Raw genomic sequence first — 20,560 nt, forward strand, 5'->3', positions numbered from 1 at the left:
TTACGCTTTGTAGATAAACTTTAAGCTCAACCATTTGTCGTTGTGTCCCGGCTGGTGCTTGTCCGAGAACTTTAACATTTCACACCATTCTCCTGGTTGCAAAGTATATTTGTCGCCTTTTTCGCCAAAATAGGTTTCGGTGAACAATTCTACGGACCGGTTCTTAGACAACAAGATAGCAGAGGAGACGCCTGATTTCTTTGGTGATTGCTTTGGTGGATCTGGGAATAATCCGGTCAGATCTTCCTGATTGTCTTGAAACCACTACAAGAAAATAATAATAATAGAAAGATAACACTCAGATTATGTCAGTAAAGATGATCGTGAGGTTTGGATCAGCATCAGACTACTCTTAAATGCAACACGGGTAGAATCTGAAAAAAAAAAAAAATACTAACTAACCAAGCTGGAATTCACCCCCCGAGGGGTACTCCCTATAATGACCTATGCGGGGGAGGCTCCGCCCGAATGATGTACCTATAGCTGCAGTTTATAGGTATGTGCCCCATAAGCTATATAAGCTTTAAAACCCAAGTTGTTTAAATAAAAAAAGATGATGATGATGATGATGTTGTGCCGCCCCAAAGGGTCTAAACTTTTAGACCCAAGTCATATTTAGAAGGATTTGTGTGGAGTCATCAAAGCGTAACTGGGCAAATATCTAAGAGACATTTTGCCCCAAAATGCTAATTTTTGGCGAGTAGGCGTTTTGGACATTGTGCTTTCTGAATATCTTGACAAATCCTATAAATTCCCAAATTTTATTTTTATGACGTCATCACTTTAGAACTCTATTTCTATGGTTATGACATTTTCTGAAAACTTCGCGAAAAACGTTATAGTGATTAGGGTTAAGCACTGACTCGAAATGGTTAACTTTAATTTACTTATAGGTTTGTCACTATAAATAATGTAAAACGAACGCATCATTTTCTGATGAATCCACTGTGGTGTAGTGGTATAGGCGATAGAGTTCAGTTTTTTAAGGGCCTGTTTACATGAAAGTGGGGGACCCCAGGTAGGTGAGGTAACATGTGGTGGGTTACCCCACCTAACGTGTAAACTTGATCAAATTAAAATGAGAGATTATATGGACAGGCGGGTTAACCCCTCCTAAACGGGTTACCTCTCCTACCTGGGGTCCCCCACCTCCATGTAAACAGGCCCTAAGACCGCGGGTTCGGATCCCGCTAATGCCACAGTCAATTTCCCTTTTCACTTCCCAAAAATTAATTGAGGGGACTTAGACTTAAGGTTGATTTCCACTGACGCGTTTTTGGCTACGCACGCGTTAACCAAGGGAACACACGTAAATTTTAATCACGTAAACAAAAAATAAGACAAGATATAAAGGGCCAGTTATTTAAACGGAGTTTAGCCAGTGTTTAACAAAATCGCCGTTCTAAACCATTTTCAGTTTGCCGAACGCTTTTATATAAACACGATTTATCGTGAACAGTTTCATGAAAGCATATGGCGTAGATTAGAAAAGCATTTGTCTTCTTAAAATAACCCACTATGGACGAGATTTAAAATTAAAGTCCAAAGATTTCCTAAACCGCAGTCTAAGTTAGACTTCGTTTAAATATCCGACCCAAAGTGTTGAGATTAAACGTGAAGTTGAGCGAGGTTTAACTTTTACGCTTACGAGAGACCGTTCATGCGTTGCCTTTATCTTATTTGCGAATGCAAAATTTACGCACGTAAAAATTACGCGACAGTGGAAATCAACCTTTAGAGAAAGACTAGAAGAGTAGAAAGAGTAGAGACTTAGGAAATTCATGTAAGTCTAGTTAAGAGGGGAGGTTCTAATCTAATGCTGACCGGTCAACGGCTAGGCTCGATTACCAGTAGCCTCCCACGCAGGCGTTTTTAGGGAAGGCTCATCTTTCATCCCTCCCCACAAGAAAGACGAGCTTCCCTAAAAACGCCTGCGTGGGAGGCTAGATTACCAGCCGCTGTTCGGGAAAATGAGCCCGCACTCATCCCCGGACCGGACCCGGGAGACGGCGGAAATCGAGCCTAGTCAACCACGTGTTTCCAGAATTTCCCAAGAACGCCTTGCGCGCATGCTGAAAAATTAACCGGGGCCACCTTGCGCGCCTAGTTTCTTCAAATCGGGAAGATTTCGCATATTATCAATACAACGAAAAAAATGTTACACCTCTGAGCGGTGGAGTCTCCCCGTAGAAAACATTGGTGAGTAACGCCCCCGGGGAATTCACTTTATTACTTCGCGGATATGTCAGTCGTGAATATTTTTGCTGGTTTCCGAGTAGTGTAGCAGCTGCTCGTAAGGTCTCTCCTAATTGGTCGCAGAAAACAATGACATGTCATTCTTTCTATTGTTTTAGTATTGTTTGGGGTCAGGGAAACGCGCCATTGGTGACTTCTCTTCCAAACAGAGGCTACATCTGTTCCGGGATGGTGGGAGGGGTAATGGCAAACGTTTTAGTTCGAAGTTTGCCGCCCACTTCTGAGAAAGCCCTGGGATTTCACGCCAACGTGGTGAGTTATACCGTGTGTTATCACCCCCGAGGGGGGGGGGGGGGTACTCCCTGATATGGCCTATACGGGGATGTACCTCTGGACAAGGTATGGTTTTCGTCCGCTCTGTCCTAAACAGGGTATATAATTTCGCACGAGCCTGTCCTAAACAGTGTGCATGATTTGTGCGAGTCTGTTCTAATTGTGCACAGTGTTTTTTATGCAGGATCGAATTCGTCTTAGTGGAAACAGCGTACTAAACAATGTACTAAAATTGATCGTGTTGTCCTAAACAGGGTATGTATTTTAGGAATTTTTTGTCCAAAACAGGGTCAGGGTTTTAAACCCTCAGCGGCTCACCCATACCCAAATATTGGTCAAGTACCCCCCCCCCGGGCTATCACGGTGAGTCAATTTTTGGTAAGTTACCAAATTTTGAAATTACAATAGTTTGGCATGCAGAATTTCAAGACTCTGCATGCAGAATGTTGAAATTTCAAGATTTGACCTAACCCGAACTAAAACCCTGAATTTGTATATATCCGACACATGATTTCAGCTAGGCCGATAAGGCTTTTGCTTGCAATCACATATTGATATTAAAAATTGACTGAACTAAGATAAGCATGTTAAAATTAAGTTATCTCATAATTGAACCTCTCTGAGCAGATTATTGAATTGCAAGATAATTTTTTTACCGGAATCAAAAGCCATTAAAAACTCTATCCTAACCGGCTTCAGCTGAATCTGAAGTCAAAAAAATCTTTGGTGTCTCATATGCCTTTGATTTATTTGCGTTGTTTTTAGTATAAACAGTAAAGCAGAACAAAGAGAAAATAGGTTTCCCCAGTTATTACTGAATAAGTTCACTAATTATATTCGTAGTACCTTCCTGTCTCCACCATACCCAAAATGTTCAAACAAAATGAGTCCTTCGTCTACCAGGAACATGGAGCCATTAACGGAATCTATTTTAACGCCTTTTTGGTCACCATGTACTATCTTGAAAGTCTGATTCTTGCCCTCTTTATTTCCTTCTTTATTGTAGTTTATGTCAGTGTAGAGGATCCAGGTTCCTGCTGTAACATTGGCTATTGTGAATTCCCGTCCGGCTCCGACGAGATTCGGTTCTGACTGTGTAAACGTGGACCCTGTTGACTCTCCCTTCTTGTACAACGTGATGGACATGGCGGATTAAAGCTGCAGTAGATAGACACGGAAATATCAAACAATGCAATGATATTTACCAATTACCTTAAAAATGCCAAGAAGTGAGAGGTCGAAGAAAGAAACAGTTTCCATTTGTAGATTAACGTCTCCGAATCACTTCTTAATCAATAATTATTATTTGTGCGAGGCCTCGTCCCTGCAGTGGTACCCGGACTATAGACGACTGATTTCCAGCTATCTTTGCATAGAAGTTTACTTACATCTGTTTGCGAAGCGTTGAATTTGGAGAGACAACCTTTTTAGATGTCTATAAAGACACTTTGCTACTATTTGTGATAATTCATAGACCAGAGACCAGAACTGTGCATGTCATTCGCTTGCTTTTATTTTATCGCTTTAAGCCTCCAAAAAAGAAATGCTTCAATTTAACTCTCCAGGGATTATCAAAACAGACTAAAGAAAGCTAATACGTACTCAAAATCAGGGCTAAAGGAGTTATGTCTCGGCGATCCTCGGCGTGCCTTAGCTAGCTATTGTCAGATACCTATTGACCCCACGAATTACCCTTTGTTGTAGGGATGTGCCATTCGGTCTGCATTTATCCGCCCTGGTGCTGACATTCTGATCTTCCCGCGCCGTTTCTTCAACAACGTGCATTCGTGATTTTCATCAAATCAGAAAAGGTAAGTGATTTTTACAGTATGCATGATTTTGTATATTGGTGGTTTTTATCTATTGAAATAAATCAGCGTTGCTTGTATTAAATTTCCATTCTCTCTTGATTTCTACGAATACCATCAACGTCGCTTTTTTCAATTCAGCATGTGAGTAAACAGCGGCGTCGTCTTGAAAACAATAAAACAAATTGTCAGCATTTCAACAATTAGTGTTAACAGAGCAAAAATTTGCTTAGTTATCGTTCATACAATTTTTTTTTCATGCAGTCCGTCAAAATGAAAGAAAATTATTTATTTTGAAAGAACCTCTTATTTTTTCCAAGGAAAATTTTACGACCCACAACCTGGTACCCACGACTCACGACTTTGCACCCACGACTATTAGTTACTCCGTCCACAAATTACCCGGAGTAGTCAATCGATAAAAATCGGTAAGTATGATTGTGATTGATATTGTATCGATCAATCGGTAGAAATCGATGACACACTCGTTTCGTTTATCGATTTAACTAGATTTTACAGATTCCATCGATTTATATCGGAAGATACCTCTGTTCTTCTGTTCATCCAAGAATGAAAACTGATTTCAGGCAAACAGTGAATTTGTTGACAATGGAGTGTCTGTTGCAATTGAGAGTCGAAAGATCACACAATTTATTATCACTTTTTTAATAAAAAGTTTAAAAAAATCTTATCTTTCCTTTAAAACCCGCTTTAAAGTCTTCTGACGGCCGATATTGGCCAGGTTTGTAGCTAGGCGCCCAGTTTTTTCACGATTTAGAACTGCCACCCTTTCAAAATAACATCAGTTCCGCGTGTAAAGTTGCCGGAGTAGTCAATAGATAAAAATCGAAATCGATAAAAATCGTTAGCGATCAAGTCATTTTATCGAGTAATAAAGGAAAACGGTGAAAAGCTATCTAGGGAAATCTTTTACCCTGAATTTCAGGCACCTCTTCGACTCTAGAGGATCATGTCTCAAAAATTCAGGCTGGGAAATCTTTTATCTAGGGTTATATTTCTCGTGGTACTTGCCTGCGAGAACTTATTACGTATTTCCCATGCGGACATTACAAGGGCAAAGCTGTCTCCAGTCTGAGAGTGGTCCCTAAAAAAATTGCTTGAATTTAACATCAGCGCGACTAAAAAGTCAATAACACAATGCTAATAGATAAATTCCATTTCAAAAAAGACTTTCTCTTCTATAAAAACACACAAAATGTACCTTAAATCTCGGGCTTTAAAAATCCTGAAAGAACTTCGCTCACTTGGTTTTTTCTGCCGATCCTAGCTGTTAAGAAAACAGTGATAAATTTAATAATCCAGGGCAAACTGAAATTGCTGCTTGATTTTTTCACTTTTTTCTTTAAAACGACAACTGAGTATTTTCTTCATCTTCCATTTTTCATTCGTACATTTTGATCGGTGCCTTTTACCGGCAGGAGAGGAGATTTGCTGAATTTGCCTCAATTTTACCGCCCTGGCTCAGTTTCTTGGCGTGTACCCACGGGCAAATGGTGGAAGGCTAAACTGACCAATCAGAGCGCGCTTTACTTTTGTTATGCTATAATAATAAACAGAGAAGTCATTTTTTGAAATATTTATTTGGAAACCCAAATTTTTCTGTACTCAAATGAAATTCGCTTTACAACAATTCCAGCGTAATGTGTCCGTAACTCAACTAAAATTTTTAACGATGCGATGAAAACTACACAATAAAGCTGTCTCAAATCTGGGCGTGTTTTCTAAACAATTTGCTTAAATTTAACATCAGCTCGACTAAAAAGTCACTAACACAATGCTAATTGATAAATTTCTATTTCAAAAGACCTTCTCTTCTTCAAAAAGACACAAAATGTACCTTAAATCTTCGCTCATTCGGTTTTTCTTCTGCCGATCCTAGCCGAGAAGAAAACAGTGATAAATTCATCCAGGGCAAATTTGTCGCTTGATCTTTTGCCTTTTTTCTTCAAAACGACAACTGAGTATTTTCTCCAACTTCCACTTTTCATTTGAACATTTCATCGGTGCATTTAACTGACAGTAGAGGAGATTTGCTGAATTTGCCTCAATTTTACCGTGCGGGGGAGAGATTATAAACTCACTTCGCCCGAAGACAAACTTTTCTTACCCTAAATAAAGCAATGCATGTGTAAGGACTTCCTTCTCAGCAGACTATCAAAGTAAATAAGCTTTTTGTCGTAAGTTAACGTATAATTCAAAACCAGGGAAGTGTTAATGCTCTTTCCACTTTGTTATTTCTTTACGAACCGGTTTCTGATCATTATCTGGCTTAGAAGAAATTAAACCGTCTGAATAGATCGCTTCGGGGCCTTCTGTTCCTGATGCTTCCAAAGTTCGGGCATGAGCAGAAAGGAATTTTTGCCAAAATGTTCTTCTATCACTTTTTCATTCTTCTGTTTCTTTCTCTTTCTCTTTCTTTTCTTTTCCATTTCTTAGCTCTACATTTTCATTTTATAGGTTTCATTTTGACGAGAAAAGATTTTGGAAGAGCTTTTAGGATCGTAGGATTAGATGGAGCGAGACTGGTACAGGTGGGTAGTCGAGCAACACTTTCATTTGGTATTTTCGGGTCAACTTTACTTTGCCGCACTTAGTTCTCCAGCCTGTTTGACTAAATGTGGCGGCTCATTCGGGCGTAGTTTGAATTGTTTAAAAGATCTTTTTCCTGCACAGAGTTGTCTGTTGTCTAGTTGTCTAAATGAGAACATCACAAACGGTACCGGGGGCGTTTGCCCCATAAGAAGTTACAGGCGGTTCAGGGATAAAATTACAAGAGAAATTAGTCGACACACCTATGATAACTGAACTTTGAGGTAAATGATCGATGCGACATGATCTATCTATCTACTTCACAACAGTCGATCGATTCAAAGGACTTATGTAAAAAGTGAATGTAACAAGAAACAGTAAGTTAAAACATTATCGTCGCAATGAATGGTTCTCGTCCTTCCTGAATTGCTACAGCCTTAGCCTTGCCAAATAAATACATTTATAAATTTTGTCAAAAGGTATTTGTTAACCACAAGGGTTAAAGGAAATTTAGCTGATTTAGGATAATAAATCGGGGAATTACCTTTTTCCTTCTTCCTTGAACGGTGATAGTCCTTGAACAAAGTGATAGTCCAGTTTGACGCTTTGGATAACGAGGAATACAATTAATACCTTTCCATAAACTGTGAGCAGAAGTTTCTTTCTGGCATGACCTTTCGCATTAACAGTCATTTGCGTCATTCATGGGTTGTTAGTCGCTTAATTGGTTTGTTTACAACTATGTAACTGACAAGTCATGAAAATAACTTCGTAATGCTCAAAGCCATGCCAGAAAGAGACCTCTGCTAGCAGGGAAATCTCAACAGCTTTTTTATTCCATTTTATTTTAGTCTGCTATATCTAGTTTTCTTTTCCTTGGTATGCAACACCGTCTAATGTAGATCAAAACCGAAAGTCCCCTTCCACGGTCTCTTTTTGCTCCGAAAATGGAAATGTAGCCTCTGCTCGCAGGGTAATTAATCATAATCATTAATTGTGAAAGTTTCTTTGGTTTCGGCGCATTGTGCATGAAAGAATTTTACGAAGGCATAATCAAAATTAACACTGGGACCTCCTACTTATTGGTGTTCCAATATTTCAGTCATGGGCTCCTTTTTCTGGAAACTTCGCACATGACCTTTCCTACGAAAGTCATCGTCCAAAATGAGGCAAGACAACGCCTTTAGCTTGAAGAACGTTTATTTCAAAAAAGAGAAGGTACCGATGCCCAACAATTATTCCTCTGCGTCATATTTCTGTACGTTAGCATTTTCACCAATTAATCATCATATGAAGCGTTTCTTTGGTTTCGACGCATTAAGACTAAATATTTGCCAAAAAGCTTTTTGCGAAATTCAGCTGTCAATGGGACAACCAAATACAGTCCAACCACAAATTGAGATTCCAATTGTTATTATTTTTAGAGATTCCAATTATTATTATTTTACTCAAGTTCACGTTTATTCAAAACACTTGGCACACATGCCATAATTAATCCTTGCCCGCAAAGTAGCCTATAGCTAATCGAGGCAGGAAGGAAAAGTAAAAAAAGTTACAATAATAGGGTTGAAACATCGCAATAAAGTTAAACAGATACACGAACACCAGCATATTAAATTAACAAGACAGAAAATACATATATTTCAAAACGGGTACATGAAAAAACTATTTGTCTTAAGAAAAATCAAAGAAAGTTTCTTTGGTTTCGGCGCATTGTGCATGAAAGGATTTTACGAAGGCATAATCCTAATTAACATTGGGACCTCCTACTTACCGTCGGTTGCATCCAAGTGTGTACACGTGAGGAAAAAACATGTTCTACTTGGGTGCAAACATGACATGTTTTGCCGCCAAACATGTGAAGTTTGGGGTAGGCGGCTGTTGTCGACTTGATTTATTTTCGCTCATCAAAATATTCGTTGCAAGAATTTTTAGACGTTAAGAATAATTTCTGAAGGCAAGTGTGTTGTTTCTGAGCGACAAATATGCCTGAAAGTTGAGAAAAATGAAAAATGAGCAGAACTTGCTGATCAAAAACATATTATAAACAATTCACCTTTGGCGTGACAGTTTGCTTTAACGGCTGTCAAACTTCAAATGTTTGGCGGCAAAACACGTCATGTCTGGCACCCTATTAGAACATGTTTTTTTGTGTCGTGTCCACGCTTAGATGCAACCGACGGTATTGGTGTTTCAATATTTCAGTCATGGGCTGCTTTTTCTCGAAACTTCGCACATGACGTTTCCTACCAAAGTCATTGTCCAAAATGAGGGAAAGCAACGCCTTTAGCTTGAAGAAAGTTTATTTCAAAACGTAGAAGGTACCGATGCCAAACAATTATACCTGTGCGTCAGCGAATCTCAAAGATTTTTCTGTACGTTAGCATTTTCACTAGCCTGTTCCAAGCGTTCAGATAGTGGAGAGCGGTGCGAAGTAAAGAAAGGGATGAAAAGTAGAGGGGGACTGGGGAGAGAGGTGCGGGAGAGGCGCATTGTGCATGAAAGAATTTTACGAAGGCATAATCAAAATTAACACTGGGACCTCCTACTTATTGGTGTTCCAATATTTCAGTCATGGGCTCCTTTTTCTGGAAACTTCGCACATGACCTTTCCTACGAAAGTCATCGTCCAAAATGAGGCAAGACAACGCCTTTAGCTTGAAGAACGTTTATTTCAAAAAAGAGAAGGTACCGATGCCAAACAATTATTCCTCTGCGTCATATTTCTGTACGTTAGCATTTTCACCGATTAATCATCATATGAAGCGTTTCTTTGGTTTCGACGCATTAAGACTAAATATTTGCCAAAAAGCTTTTTGCGAAATTCAGCTGTCAATGGGACAACCAAATACAGTCCAACCACAAATTGAGATTCCAATTGTTATTATTTTTAGAGATTCCAATTATTATTATTTTACTCAAGTTCACGTTTATTCAAAACACTTGGCACACATGCCATAATTAATCCTTGCCCGCAAAGTAGCCTATAGCTAATCGAGGCAGGAAGGAAAAGTAAAAAAAGTTACAATAATAGGGTTGAAACATCGCAATAAAGTTAAACAGATACACGAACACCAGCATATTAAATTAACAAGACAGAAAATACATATATTTCAAAACGGGTACATGAAAAAACTATTTGTCTTAAGAAAAATCAAAGAAAGTTTCTTTGGTTTCGGCGCATTGTGCATGAAAGGATTTTACGAAGGCATAATCCTAATTAACATTGGGACCTCCTACTTACCGTCGGTTGCATCCAAGTGTGTACACGTGAGGAAAAAACATGTTCTACTTGGGTGCAAACATGACATGTTTTGCCGCCAAACATGTGAAGTTTGGGGTAGGCGGCTGTTGTCGACTTGATTTATTTTCGCTCATCAAAATATTCGTTGCAAGAATTTTTAGACGTTAAGAATAATTTCTGAAGGCAAGTGTGTTGTTTCTGAGCGACAAATATGCCTGAAAGTTGAGAAAAATGAAAAATGAGCGGAACTCGCTGATCAAAAACATATTATAAACAATTCACCTTTGGCGTGACAGTTTGCTTTAACGGCTGTCAAACTTCAAATGTTTGGCGGCAAAACACGTCATGTCTGGCACCCTATTAGAACATTTTTTTTTTGTCTCGTGTCCACGCTTAGATGCAACCGACGGTATTGGTGTTTCAATATTTCAGTCATGGGCTGCTTTTTCTCGAAACTTCGCACATGACGTTTCCTACCAAAGTCATTGTCCAAAATGAGGGAAAGCAACGCCTTTAGCTTAAAGAACGTTTATTTCAAAACGTAGAAGGTACCGATGCCAAACAATTATACCTGTGCGTCAGCGAATCTCAAAGATTTTTCTGTACGTTAGCATTTTCACTAGCCTGTTCCAAGCGTTCAGATAGTGGGGAGCGGTGCGAAGTAAAAGGAGCGCGAAAAAATAAAAGCGGGGGAGGGGGAGAGGTGAGAGAGGGAACCCGCACCTCTCCCGCACCTCTCTCCCCAGTCCCCCTCTACTTTTCATCCCTTTCTTTACTTCGCACCGCTCTCCACTATCTGAACGCTTGGAACAGGCTACATTTTCACCGATTAATCAACATATGAAGCGTTTCTTTGGTTTCCACGCATTAAGACTAAACATTTGCCAAAGAGCTTTTTCCGAGAGAATGATGCTATAATTATCATTAGGACCTCTTGCTAGACTCAGGTACTCGTTAGTGTTTTAATATCGAAAAATCTGGTATTACCTTAGCTCTGGGCAAAATCATTGTACAAAATGAGGCAAGACAACGCCTTCGTCTAGATTTATTTCAGAGTAGAAAAATTATTTGTCTTAAGAAAACTGATTAAATTAAAACATGGAAGGTACCGAAACAGACATTTGTACCTGTAAATCCCAAAATATCTTGCAATATTCTGTAAGTCTACAATTTTATTAAACCATCATTTGGGAAGCATTTCTTTGATTTGATGCACTAAGTCTAAAAATACGCATAACAGGTTTCTGGCGGGAGAATAATTATATGATTATCATTTCAGTTGACCTCCTTTAATTTCACCTCCTGCACTTATATATGATGTTTCAATATTCACCCGTAGGTAGCTTTTTCAAATCTCTCCTGTTGAATAAACAGCTATAATTTGCGGCTAATTACTGATTTACTATCTTATTAAAAAGTGGGGGTAAAATTCCATGTCCAAGAAGAAGTGAACTAGATTCCGGTGGGGCGGACTAGGTTATGGCCCGGTCGGATCTCGAAAAAACGTGTATTTGGTAAAAGGCAGTGTTTGGTATCTCTATGAAAAGGAGGATAGATCAAGTATGCCATGATGCTCTGCGTCTAAAAGCTCATTAGTCTCATCGATTCAGTAGTTGCAAGAAGTTGTCACAAGCGGATCTTCAAACGGAAAATTCACACAGTTCAAAGTACTTCAATGTTAGGTATGTAGCTTTCTGTTGATTTAGGTTGTATTTTCGCTGACAAATTTTGTCCCTGGCTCTGATAATGGCCTTTTGTGGTCCTTTTAGATCAATATGCCGGACCTCATTACAATTGCAAATGTAGCGATGGCTGAATGAGCCCGAAGAATCGTGGTAAGTGAGCATTGTTCTGGTAACCTTTTGACAAATAGATAATGAAAATAGCACAATGAGATAGCAGTGGAGGTATTTTGATTTTAGAACCTCGAAGTACCTCGCAGTTTTAATGTTTTCTTTCACTGCAAAGTGTGGTAATTTTCGCTGTTCTCACCATTAATTTGTGAACGTGTACTAGCGAGGTGTTGTGTTTCATTTGCCGGAAAATGCATCTTTCACGCGTTCATTTTCGATGAGTTCGTAATAACTGTTTGTTTAGATATTATTAACGTTGCTCTGTTTTTTTTTTTCCAGAGTATCATTTCTATTAATGATCGAGAGAAACGTCTGATGGTGGTAAATTATACACCGAACAAGCCATTGATCATGAGTAAAAGGATCTGTGGCTTGAAAGATCGCCTGAAATAAACCTGAAGCAGATTTTTCCTCTCAAGAAAAGAAGTAGTTTGGCCGTTTCTCCGTTCATGGGGGAAGAGGAAAGAGGCTGTGCTGTGGCAATCTAGTTTATAGCCCGATCTGTTCAGTGATCTAGACTGGGTAATAGCCAGAATTATTGGTCAGCATAAATACTGGAAAGGGGCTGATTTCATCCACGAAACTATGGGGCTAGAAAACCAGTAGATATTGATAGAATTTTCAAAGAATTATAACATACATGCTATTTAATACTAAACCTTATTAAAGAACCAAAACACATGAATTTCCTGCATTGTATTTAGTGTCAAGTTTGCAACATGAGAAGGCTGGACAAGTTGAATTTTAAGACTTTATTTTTTTCCTTGAAACAATGAGCTTTAGGCCATGGCTCATAAGTGCAACCCCGCAGTTGATTGTTGAGTCTTATATTGATTGTTTCCTGTTACCACCTGCAGAAAGGATTGCAAGTCTATCTCCATCACTCACAGGAAAACTGAGTTATTCACCCCTAGGAAGCTTTTTCTCGAATTCAAACCTCTCCTGTTAAACATATAGCTGAAATTTGCGGCTAATTACTGATTTACTGCCTTATTAAAAAGTGGGGGTAAAATTCCATGTCCAAAAAGAAGTGAACTAGATTCCCGTGGGGCGGACTATGTGATGGCCCGGTCGGAATACAATTTGGTAAGATCAAGTATCCCATGATGCCCTGCGTCTAAAAGCTCACAAGTCTCATTGATTCAGTAGTTGCAACAAGTGGTCACAAGGGGATCTTCAAACGGAAAATTCACACAGTTCAAAGTACTTCAAGGTTAGTTATGTAGTTTTCTGTTGATTTAGGTTGTATTTTCGCTGACAATTTTTTTCCCTGGCTCTGATAATGGCCTTTTGTGGTCCTTTTAGCAGGGGCACCCAACGAGAATATAGTTCAAAACCACTTAAACATAGCATTGTTAAACGTGTTTTAGTATTTAAACAGTAGATATGGGCATATTTTTATCCCCTATAAATATTTCATCTGTTCGGATTTCCTAGCTGAAAGTCTAGTGATCCGAAAATTATAGGGATCAAATCTTACCTGTTCGAAAATTTCAGCCGGAAAAAAGGCTCCCGACAATTTTAGGTGACCTTTTTAGGGTAAAAATCCATTGAAAATGAGCAATTTTACCATTTTTTAGATGTTCGAAAATCCTAGGAGTAGCAGGCAAGCAAGAAATTTTACAACAAATGTCCCGAAAATTCTAGATCTCAAATCGTCTTCCGAACAGATATTTTTCCGAAAATTGTCGTTGGGTGCCCCTGTTTTAGATCAATATTTCGGACATGATTACAATTGCAAATGTAGCGATGGCTGAATGAGCCCGAAGAATCGTGGTAAGTGAGCATTGTTCTGGTAACCTTTTGACAAATAGATAATGAAAATAGCGAAATGAGATAACAATGGAGGTATTTCGATTTTAGAACCTCGAAGTATCTCGCAATTTTAATGTTTTCTATCGCCGCAAAGTTTGGTAATTTTCGCTGTTCGCACCATCAATTTGTAAACATGTACTAGCGAGGTGTTGTGTTTCATTTGCCGGAAAATGCATCTTTCACGCGTTCGTTTACGATGAGTTCGTAATAACTGTTTGTTTAGATATTATTAACGTTGCTCTGTTTTTTTTTTCCAGAGTATCATTGCTATTAATGATCGAGAGAAACGTCTGATGGTGGTAAATTATACACCGAACAAGCCATTGTTCATGAGAAAAAGGATCTGTGGCTTGAAAGATCGCCTGAAATAAACCTGAAGCAGATTTTTCCTCTCAAGAAAAGAAGTAGTTTGGCCGTTTCTCCGTTCATGGGGGAAGAGGAAAGAGGCTGTGCTGTTGCAATCTACTTTATAGCCAGATTTGTTCAGTGATCTGGACTGGGTAATAGCCAGAATTATTGGTCAGCATAAATACTGGAAAGGGGCTGATTTCATCCACTAAACTACGGGGCCAGAAAACCAGTAGATATTGATAGAATTTTCAAAGAATTATAACATACATGCTATTTAATACTAAGCCTTATTAAAGAACCAAAACACATGAATTTCCTGCATTGTATTTAGTGTCAAGTTTGCAACATGAGAAGGCTGGACAAGATGAATTTTAAGACTTTATTTTTTTCCTTAAAACAATGAGCATTAGGCCATGGCTCATAAGTGCAACCTCGCAGTTGATTTTGTTGAGTCTTATATTGATTGTTTCCTGTTACCACCTGCAGAAAGGATTGCAAGTCTATCTCCATCACTCACAGGAAAACTGAGTTATTCACCCCTAGGAAGCTTTTTCTCGAATTAAACCTCTCCTGTTAAATGTATAGCTGAAATTTGCGGCTAATTACTGATTTACTACCTTATTAAAAAGTGGGGGTAAAATTCCATGTTCAAAAAGAACTGACAAGTCATGCAAATAACTTCGTAATGCTCAAAGCCACGCCAGAAAGAAACCTCTGTTTGCGGGTTAATCTCAGCTGCTTGTTTATTCCATTTTATTTTAGTCTGCTATATCTATTTTTCTTTTTCTTGGTATGCAACACCATCTAATGTAGATGGTAATGCAATTACCAAAAACAGACATTTGTACCTGTAAATCCGCAAAGATCTTGCAATATTCTGTAACTCTGCATTTTTATTAAACCATCATTTGGGAACCATTTCTTTGATTTGATGCACCAAGTCTAAAAATACGCATAATAGGTTTCTGGCGGGAGAATAATTCTATGATTATCAATTCAGTGGACCTCCTTTAATTTCAGCTCCTGCACTTATGATGTTCCAATATTCACCCTTAGGAAGCTTTTTCTCGAATTCAAACCTCTCCTGTTGAATAAATAGTTGAAATTTGTGGCTAATTATTTACTATCTTATTAAAAATGGGGTAAAATTCCATGTCCAAGAAGAAGCGAATTAGATTCCCGTGGGGCGGACTAGGTTATGGCCCCGTCGGATTTCGAAAAAACGTATATTTGGTACAAGGCAGTGTAGGATTCGTCTCTCCGCCTGTATGTATCTAACAAGAAATTCAGCTGTTAGGGTAACCAAATACAGTCCAACCAGAAATTGAGATTCCTGTTGTTATTATTATTAGAGATTCCAATTATGATTATTTCGTTCAAGTTCACGTTTATTAAAAACACTTTGCAGACATGCCATAATTAATCCTTGCCCGCAAAGTAGCCTATAGCTAATCGAGGCAGAAAGGAAAACGAAAAAAAGTTACAATAATAGGGTTGAAACATCGCAGTAAAGTTAAACAGATACACGATCATCAACATATTAAATTAACAAGACAGAAATACATATATTTCAAAACTATTTGTCTTAAGAAAAATCAAAGAAAGTTTCTCTGGTTTCGGCGAATTGTGCATGAAAGAATTTACGAAGGCATAATCCTAATTAACATTGGGACCTCCTGCTTATTGGTGTTCCAATATTTCAGTCATGGGCTCCTTTTTCTGGAAACTTCGCACATGACCTTTCCTACCAAAGTCATCGTCCAAAATGAGGCAAGACAACGCCTTTAGCTTGAAGAACGTTTATTTCAAAAAAGAGAAGGTAATGAAGCCAAACAATTATTCCTCTGCGTCATATTTCTGTACGTCAGCATTTTCACCGATTAATCATCATATGAAGCGTTTCTTTGGTTTCGACGCATTAAGACTAAATATTTGCCAAAAAGCTTTCTGCGAAATTCAGCTGTCAATGGGACAACCAAATACAGTCCAACCACAAATTGAGATTCCAATTGTTATTATTTTTAGAGATTCCAATTATTATTATTTTACTCAAGTTCACGTTTATTAAAAACACTTGGCACACATGCCATAATTAATCCTTGCCCGCAAAGTAGCCTATAGCTAATCGAGGCAGGAAGGAAAAGTAAAAAAAGTTACAATAATAGGGTTGAAACATCGCAATAAAGTTAAACAGATACACGAACATCAACATATTAAATTAACAAGACAGAAAATACATATATTTCAAAACGGGTACATGAAAAAACTATTTGTCTTAAGAAAAATCAAAGAAAGTTTCTTTGGTTTCGGCGCATTGTGCATGAAAGGATTTTACGAAGGCATAATCCTAATTAACATTGGGACCTCCTACTTACCGTCGGTTGCATCCAAGTGTGTACACGTGAGGAAAAAACATGTTCTACTTGGGTGTAAACATGACATGTTTTGCCGCCAAACATGTGAAGTTTGGGGTAGGCGGCTGTTGTCGACTTGATTTATTTTCGCTCATCAAAATATTCGTTGCAAGAATTTTTAGACGTTAAGAATAATTTCTGAAGGCAAGTGTGTTGTTTCTGAGCGACAAATATGCCTGAAAGTTGAGAAAAATGAAAAATGAGCGGAACTCGCTGATCAAAAACATATTATAAACAATTCACCTTTGGCGTGACAGTTTGCTTTAACGGCTGTCAAACTTCAAATGTTTGGCGGCAAAACACGTCATGTCTGGCACCCTATTAGAACATTTTTTTTTTGTCTCGTGTCCACGCTTAGATGCAACCGACGGTATTGGTGTTTCAATATTTCAGTCATGGGCTGCTTTTTCTCGAAACTTCGCACATGACGTTTCCTACCAAAGTCATTGTCCAAAATGAGGGAAAGCAACGCCTTTAGCTTAAAGAACGTTTATTTCAAAACGTAGAAGGTACCGATGCCAAACAATTATACCTGTGCGTCAGCGAATCTCAAAGATTTTTCTGTACGTTAGCATTTTCACTAGCCTGTTCCAAGCGTTCAGATAGTGGGGAGCGGTGCGAAGTAAAAGGAGCGCGAAAAAATAAAAGCGGGGGAGGGGGAGAGGTGAGAGAGGGAACCCGCACCTCTCCCGCACCTCTCTCCCCAGTCCCCCTCTACTTTTCATCCCTTTCTTTACTTCGCACCGCTCTCCACTATCTGAACGCTTGGAACAGACCACATTTTCACCGATTAATCAACATATGAAGCGTTTCTTTGGTTTCAACGCATTAAGACTAAACATTTGCCAAAAAGCTTTTTCCGAGAGAATGATGCTATAATTATCATTAGGACCTCTTGCTAGACTCAGGTACTCGTTAGTGTTTTAATATCGAAAAATCTGGTATTACCTTAGCTCTGGGCAAAGTCATTGTACAAAATGAGGCAAGACAACGCCTTCGTCTAGATTTATTTCAGAGTAGAAAAATTATTTGTCTTAAGAAAACTGATTAAATTAAAACATGGAAGGTACCGAAACAGACATTTGTACCTGTAAATCCCAAAATATCTTGCAATATTCTGTAAGTCTACAATTTTATTAAACCATCATTTGGGAAGCATTTCTTTGATTTGATGCACTAAGTCTAAAAATACGCATAACAGGTTTCTGGCGGGAGAATAATTATATGATTATCATTTCAGTTGACCTCCTTTAATTTCACCTCCTGCACTTATGATGTTTCAATATTCACCCGTAGGTAGCTTTTTCAAATCTCTCCTGTTGAATAAACAGCTATAATTTGCGGCTAATTACTGATTTACTATCTTATTAAAAAGTGGGGGTAAAATTCCATGTCCAAGAAGAAGTGAACTAGATTCCGGTGGGGCGGACTAGGTTATGGCCCGGTCGGATCTCGAAAAAACGTGTATTTGGTAAAAGGCAGTGTTTGGTATCTCTATGAAAAGGAGGATAGATCAAGTATGCCATGATGCTCTGCGTCTAAAAGCTCATTAGTCTCATCGATTCAGTAGTTGCAAGAAGTTGTCACAAGCGGATCTTCAAACGGAAAATTCACACAGTTCAAAGTACTTCAATGTTAGGTATGTAGCTTTCTGTTGATTTAGGTTGTATTTTCGCTGACAAATTTTGTCCCTGGCTCTGATAATGGCCTTTTGTGGTCCTTTTAGATCAATATGCCGGACCTCATTACAATTGCAAATGTAGCGATGGCTGAATGAGCCCGAAGAATCGTGGTAAGTGAGCATTGTTCTGGTAACCTTTTGACAAATAGATAATGAAAATAGCAAAATGAGATAGCAGTGGAGGTATTTCGATTTTAGAACCTCGAAGTACCTCGCAGTTTTAATGTTTTCTTTCACTGCAAAGTGTGGTAATTTTCGCTGTTCTCACCATTAATTTGTGAACATGTACTAGCGAGGTGTTGTGTTTCATTTGCCGGAAAATGCATCTTTCACGCGTTCATTTTCGATGAGTTCGTAATAACTGTTTGTTTAGATATTATTAACGTTGCTCTGTTTTTTTTTCCAGAGTATCATTGCTGTTAATGATCGAGAGAAACGTCTGATGGTGGTAAATTATACACCGAACAAGCCATTGATCATGAGTAAAAGGATCTGTGGCTTGAAAGATCGCCTGAAATAAACCTGAAGCAGATTTTTCCTCTCAAGAAAAGAAGTAGTTTGGCCGTTTCTCCGTTCATGGGGGAAGAGGAAAGAGGCTGTGCTGTTGCAATCTAGTTTATAGCCCGATCTGTTCAGTGATCTAGACTGGGTAATAGCCAGAATTATTGGTCAGCATGAATACTGGAATGAAAATGGGCTGATTTCATCCACGAAACTATGGGGCTAGAAAACCAGTAGATATTGATAGAATTTTCAAAGAATTATAACATACATGCTATTTAATACTGAACCTTATTAAAGAACCAAAACACATGAATTTCCTGCATTGTATTTAGTGTCAAGTTTGCAACATGAGAAGGCTGGACAAGTTGAATTTTAAGACTTTATTTTTTTCCTTAAAACAATGAGCATTAGGCCATGGCTCATAAGTGCAACCTCGCAGTTGATTGTTGAGTCTTATATTGATTGTTTCCTGTTACCACCTGCAGAAAGGATTGCAAGGTCTATCTCCATCACTCACAGGAAAACTGAGTTATTCACCCCTAGGAAGCTTTTTCTCGAATTAAACCTCTCCTGTTAAATGTATAGCTGAAATTTGCGGCTAATTACTGATTTACTACCTTATTAAAAAGTGGGGGTAAAATTCCATGTCCAAAAAGAACTGACAAGTCATGCAAATAACTTCGTAATGCTCAAAGCCACGCCAGAAAGAAACCTCTGTTTGCGGGTTAATCTCAGCTGCTTGTTTATTCCATTTTATTTTAGTCTGCTATATCTATTTTTCTTTTTCTTGGTATGCAACACCATCTAATGTAGATGGTAATGCAATTACCAAAAACAGACATTTGTACCTGTAAATCCGCAAAGATCTTGCAATATTCTGTAACTCTGCATTTTTATTAAACCATCATTTGGGAGCCATTTCTTTGATTTGATGCACCAAGTCTAAAAATACGCATAATAGGTTTCTGGCGGGAGAATAATTCTATGATTATCATTTCAGTGGACCTCCTTTAATTTTAGCTCCTGCACTTATCGTGTTCCAATATTCACCCTTAGGAAGCTTTTTCTCGAATTCAAACCTCTCCTGTTGAATAAATAGTTGAAATTTGTGGCTAATTATTTACTATCTTATTAAAAATGGGGTAAAATTCCATGTCCAAGAAGAAGCGAATTAGATTCCCGTGGGGCGGACTAGGTTATGGCCCCGTCGGATTTCGAAAAAACGTATATTTGGTACAAGGCAGTGTAGGATTCGTCTCTCCGTCTGTATGTATCTAACAAGAAATTCAGCTGTTAGGGTAACCAAATACAGTCCAACCACAAATTGAGATTCCAGTTGTTATTATTATTAGAGATTCCAATTATGATTATTTTGTTCAAGACATGCAGACATGCAGACATGCCATAATTAATCCTTGCCCGCAAAGTAGCCCATAGCTAATCGAGGCAGGAAGGAAAACTAAAAAAAGTTACAATAATAGGGTTGAAACATAGCAATTAAGTTAAACAGATACACGAACATCAACATATATTCAAAACAGGTAAATGAAACAAAATATGAATGAAATTAAAATAAAAATTTAATATTTATTAAATATGTCAAATAAAGTACGCACGCCAACATAAGTTTCCTCCTGTATCAAAATATCCAAATTATATTAAGGTAGAGCACGATCACTGCCGGGAGTACTGACTAGCCTATCTCTAATATTATTCTGTGAGTGTTGATTTGCAAATGTAGTCATTACAAAGTATTTTTGATGTGTTTCTTAGGTTTCGGCGCTCTGAATCTAAAAATGTACATAAAAGCA

At 38.3% G+C, this 20,560-nt stretch overlaps 1 protein-coding gene and 2 long non-coding RNA genes across 3 annotated transcripts; 1 reads left to right on the top strand and 2 right to left on the bottom strand.

The window, feature by feature from the left end:
- LOC140926195 (uncharacterized) lies at nt 1-3,675 on the bottom strand. Its single transcript, XM_073375977.1, has 2 exons — nt 3,376-3,675; nt 1-264 (listed from the first exon to the last, which is right to left on the bottom strand). Exons 1-2 carry the CDS (start codon nt 3,673-3,675, stop codon nt 1-3), a joined length of 564 nt encoding a protein of 187 aa, XP_073232078.1.
- Nucleotide 3,676: 1 nt separating this feature from the next.
- On the bottom strand, nt 3,677-7,425 carry LOC140928614 (uncharacterized). The gene is made up of 4 exons (XR_012164657.1): nt 6,196-7,425; nt 5,560-5,625; nt 5,370-5,442; nt 3,677-3,687 (listed from the first exon to the last, which is right to left on the bottom strand). It is a non-coding gene; the product is annotated as an uncharacterized lncRNA (long non-coding RNA).
- A 10,482-nt stretch (nt 7,426-17,907) lies between these two features.
- On the top strand, nt 17,908-19,062 carry LOC140927005 (uncharacterized). Its single transcript, XR_012164513.1, has 2 exons — nt 17,908-18,356; nt 18,652-19,062. It is a non-coding gene; the product is annotated as an uncharacterized lncRNA (long non-coding RNA).
- Nucleotides 19,063-20,560: the final 1,498 nt, after the last annotated feature.

The sequence above is a fragment of the Porites lutea genome, chromosome 2 (genome assembly GCF_958299795.1).
Source record: "Porites lutea chromosome 2, jaPorLute2.1, whole genome shotgun sequence".
NCBI classification, from domain to species: domain Eukaryota; kingdom Metazoa; phylum Cnidaria; class Anthozoa; order Scleractinia; family Poritidae; genus Porites; species Porites lutea.